Source organism: Phragmites australis, chromosome 10, assembly GCF_958298935.1.
Source record: "Phragmites australis chromosome 10, lpPhrAust1.1, whole genome shotgun sequence".
Lineage (NCBI taxonomy): Eukaryota > Viridiplantae > Streptophyta > Magnoliopsida > Poales > Poaceae > Phragmites > Phragmites australis.
The window spans coordinates 26,437,806-26,441,845 of NC_084930.1; the positions used below are offsets into that span (position 1 = coordinate 26,437,806).

Here is a 4,040-nt window from a genome sequence, read left to right on the forward strand (position 1 = left end):
GGGCCGATGTTGTGCTGCCCACCCAAGAAGGCATCTTAGGGATAGAGGCTCATGTGGCAGAAGATCAGTAGCCCGAGGCACCGGGAGAGGTGGCAGCTGCGGGTGGCCGTGGATGCGGTTACACCATGCAGGAGGACCTTCATCTTGTGAAGGCATGGCTGAAGGTGAGTATGGATCTCGTGGTGGGGAGCAACCAGAGTATAGGGGCTTTCTGGTAAAGGATCGAGACCTTTTTCCACGAGCACAAAGACTTCCGTTCCACCCGCAATAAGAAGTCTCTGTAGGGGAAGTGGACCTTCATCTACGGGATGGTGCAGAGGTTCTATGGGCATTATGCTAGGGCCGTGCGTAATAGGAGGAGTGGGACGACCGAGCCTGACACGGTACATTTATTTTCTATAGTTGATGTGTCTATGTGCCATTGTAATGATGGAACTATCCCTTTATTACTGATTTTTATGTGTTTCAAATCGCGGCGACATGTCAGATGTTCCAGGCCACGGAAAACAAGGAGTTCACGTTGCTGCCTTGTTGGGTGGAGTTGTGGCATCATCCCAAGTGGAAATCCGAGACCTCGCGCAAGAAGCAGAAGACCTTCACCGCAGGCAGCCCCGCATCAATGCAGCACGTTGAGTCTTCTCCTGGGGTGAACGTACCCGAAGGTGTAGCTGCAGGACCTTCCAGTGCCGGTCCACGTTTGAAATGGCCACCTGGCCGCAATTGCTCGAAGGAGGTTGCCCGTGGTTCTTCCTCCTTGAACTCAGCTTCTGGGCCTATGATAGAGATATTTGACTGCCAGTTGGTCATGAAAGAGAAGGTTGAGAAGGATAGGGCGGAGAGATTTGCTAAGATGATGAGAATAGAGCAGCAGAGGCTTAGGCTTGAGGAGGAGCGTGTGCAATTGGAAAATGTAAAGGAGGAGAGGGAGATAATGAACATGAATCTTTCGCAGATGGATGAGGACTAGCAGGCCTACTACAAGAGCCTCCGGTAGAGCATTATTGCAGCTAGGCGCGCCGCCTCTAGGCCATCCGGCTAATTTGCGCTCTTGGTTGTATTATGTTCAAGATTCGATCTTTCTTGCAGCTTACAAATAGTGAATGTAATGCATGGTTATGTAGAAACATGGTGTGCTTTATTTGTGTGTGTAGAACTCCATGGTGCTTGCTCTGCAATAAGGAACATTGTGTGTAGGATTGCTGCAGAGGAGGAGCTAATCTAGAAGGTCACCTCCCAGTCTGTGATGGATTTGAAACCATGCCCAGATTTGCTTGTTGATTTGTTATTTGTTACCTACCTTGTTGTGTTAAATTTTTCCCCTTCTGCTATCTTTCTAGTTTCTGTGTCATGCAAAACTGCAATGCTGTTCGGTTGTTAGTTCAAAACACGAAGAATCAAAGGAAGCCGATCCAAGGACTGAGTTCATTTGACTACACATGCAACAAGCATGGTCCATACCATTACCAAACATAATATGCACGTCATTGTTCCTTAGGACATAGTACTAAGCATGTTATTGATCGAACTACAAGAGGTTTATACTACTCTCCTCCGTGGAGCTACCAGAGATGCTCAACAATATCGTCACGGAGTTGCTGATGACCCGGTCTGCTTCTTATATCACCATACCTTTGGATAAATGCTTGCAGTGGGGGGGGGGGGTTGCGGGGTGCGACGGCACCACATCCTCACCAGCACCCTCGTACACGTGTTTGACTTCCCCATCCAGTCTCTCATCTTCGATTATCATGTTGTGCATGATAATGCAGCTGGTCATGATGTCATTAAGGGTTTCCTAATCCCATAACCTCGCTGCTCCCCAGACTATGGGAAACCGGGATTGCAGGACTACGAAGGCCCGTTCGACATCCTTTCATGCTGCCGCCTGTTGAACCACGAAGTGTTGCCGCTTCCTCCCAACTGGAGATTGTATAGGCTTCACGAATGTAGCCCACTCTGGATAGATGCCGTCTGCAAGGTAGTACCCCATGGTGTAATGGTGTCCATTAATGGAGTATTGTACCTTGGGTGCATCACCAGCGGCAAGATTATCGAGGAGATGTGAACGGTGCAGCACGTTGATGTCGTTCAGAGAACCTGGCATGCCAAAGAAGGCATACCAAATCCATAGGTCCTGCGACGCCACTACCTCTAGAATGATCGTCGGTGCGTTGACATGGCCAATGAAAGAACCCGACCACGTCATCGGACAGTTCTTCCACCTCTGTCGGTGTATCAGGAACCAGGGGTCCCTGAGTCCCGAGACCGGGCCGGCCGTCCGCCACGTGTCACCATCCCGCGAGGTCCCCCCTGCAAGATGAGGAAAATCTAAGTTCCGGGAGAAGGTGCTCGGGGCCACAGCCTCTGGTTCTCGAGCACCCCAGTTCCCTGATGAACCGCAAAGTCCAAGTACCGGGAAGAAAGTGCTCGGAGGGGTTCCCACTCGCCCCCGAGTACCATAGTCCCCCGATGGGCCGAACAGCCAAGTGCTCGGGAGAGAGTGCTCGGGGCTGCACGTGGCAGCCCCCGAGGACTCGGTTCCCCGAAGGGTCTAAAGGAGTGCTCGAGAGAGAGTGCTCGGGGCTGCATGTGGTAGCCCTCGAGGACTCGGTTCCCCGAAGGATATGCCCAAGTGCTCGGGAGAGAGTGCTCGGGGCTGCACGTGGCAGCCCCTGAGGACTCGGTTCCCCGAAGTTCCTACAGAAGTGCTCGGGAGAGAGTGCTCGGGGCTGCACGTGGCAGCCCCCGAGGACTCGGTTCCCCGAAGGGTCCTACAGGAGTGCTTGGGAGAGAGTGCTCGGGGCTGCACGTGGCAGCCCCCGAGCACTCGGTTCCCTGAAGGTTCGCGCAAGATGGCCCGACGCCCCGACGACCCGAAGGGTCCCGTCGGCGGGGTGTCAGCCAGTCAAAGGTCCAATGCCGCATTTAATGGGCACGCGCGGCCTGACATCCTGACATCCTGACATTCTCAGCTGCCCATGCCATGGTGTCAGTCCCTGCCATGATTTGTCAGGGGGGCGTGGTTCATTAATTGCACGAGTCCCGTCCCGTATCATCCGGGGTACCTCGGGATAACGTTGCCAGGATCAAAGCATTCCGCCTGCCACCCTGCCCTGACAGAAGAACAAGACAGGGTGGGCGCACTGGGCGCCTCTGTGGCCGCCCGGTGGGCCCTCTCAACGGCGCCGGAGGACGTCCACAGTGGCGGATGGTCGGATGCGCACCGCATTTTTCCACCGCCCCTGTCACTTCGCCGAGACGGAATGATGACGCCTTTCTCCGTGGCGCCTTGGCACTCGCGCCCCCTCTTTCCCATTTGGGGTAAGCCGAGGTCGGCGTGTGTATAAAAGGAAAGGATGGAGAACACATGAAGGCAACTAAGCTAGACAAGACGAGATCAAGAGAAGAGACCACAAGAGACGAAGAACATCACAAGCAAGCTCGAGCAGAGCTAGAGCACGGGAGCCTCAAGCTCTCTGTAGACAATACACCCTTGTAACCAGACACATCCTTGAAGAATTCCTTTCAAGGAAAGATATTGCACTCACATAGGAGTAGGGTATTACGCCCCCGTGCGGCCCGAACCTGTCTAAACCCCGGTGTATTTATCTCTTTTTTGCACTAGGTCGATCATCCCCCACCACCGGCCGTTGCATTTATTTCCGTTTCCATTTATTTCTCCGACGAGCTCGTTCAGGATCATCCCCCCGGCCGAATCTTTAAAAAGGGGTCTCTCGGGATCCCTGCGACAGGAGTTCATCCTCCGACAGCTGGCGCGCCAGCTAGGGGGGAATATCCCTGGATTTGTTCGTTTGCTTTTTTCCACAGGAAAAGATGGCTGGTGGGCACCGTCTCCAGCGTTCCGGCTCCACTTCCAGTGACGGAGTGCTGCCCGACGCCCGGGAGAGCCCAGTCGCTGCTGCGTTCCAGCAGCAGCCGCTATCCACGTGTGCGGTTTTTCCCTCCCGAGGGGATCAAGGCGCTGGGCCCAGCAGGGCCGCCGCCGCTGCCACTGATGCACTTTCCGACCCCCAGCAGGA

The 4,040-nt window shown here is 54.3% G+C and overlaps 1 protein-coding gene across 1 annotated transcript; it reads left to right on the plus strand.

The window, feature by feature from the left end:
* Positions 1-308: 308 nt before the first annotated feature.
* LOC133930193 (uncharacterized) lies at positions 309-967 on the plus strand. Its single transcript, XM_062376867.1, has 2 exons — positions 309-383; positions 488-967. Exons 1-2 carry the CDS (start codon positions 309-311, stop codon positions 965-967), a joined length of 555 nt encoding a protein of 184 aa, XP_062232851.1.
* The last annotated feature ends 3,073 nt before the right edge of the window (positions 968-4,040 follow it).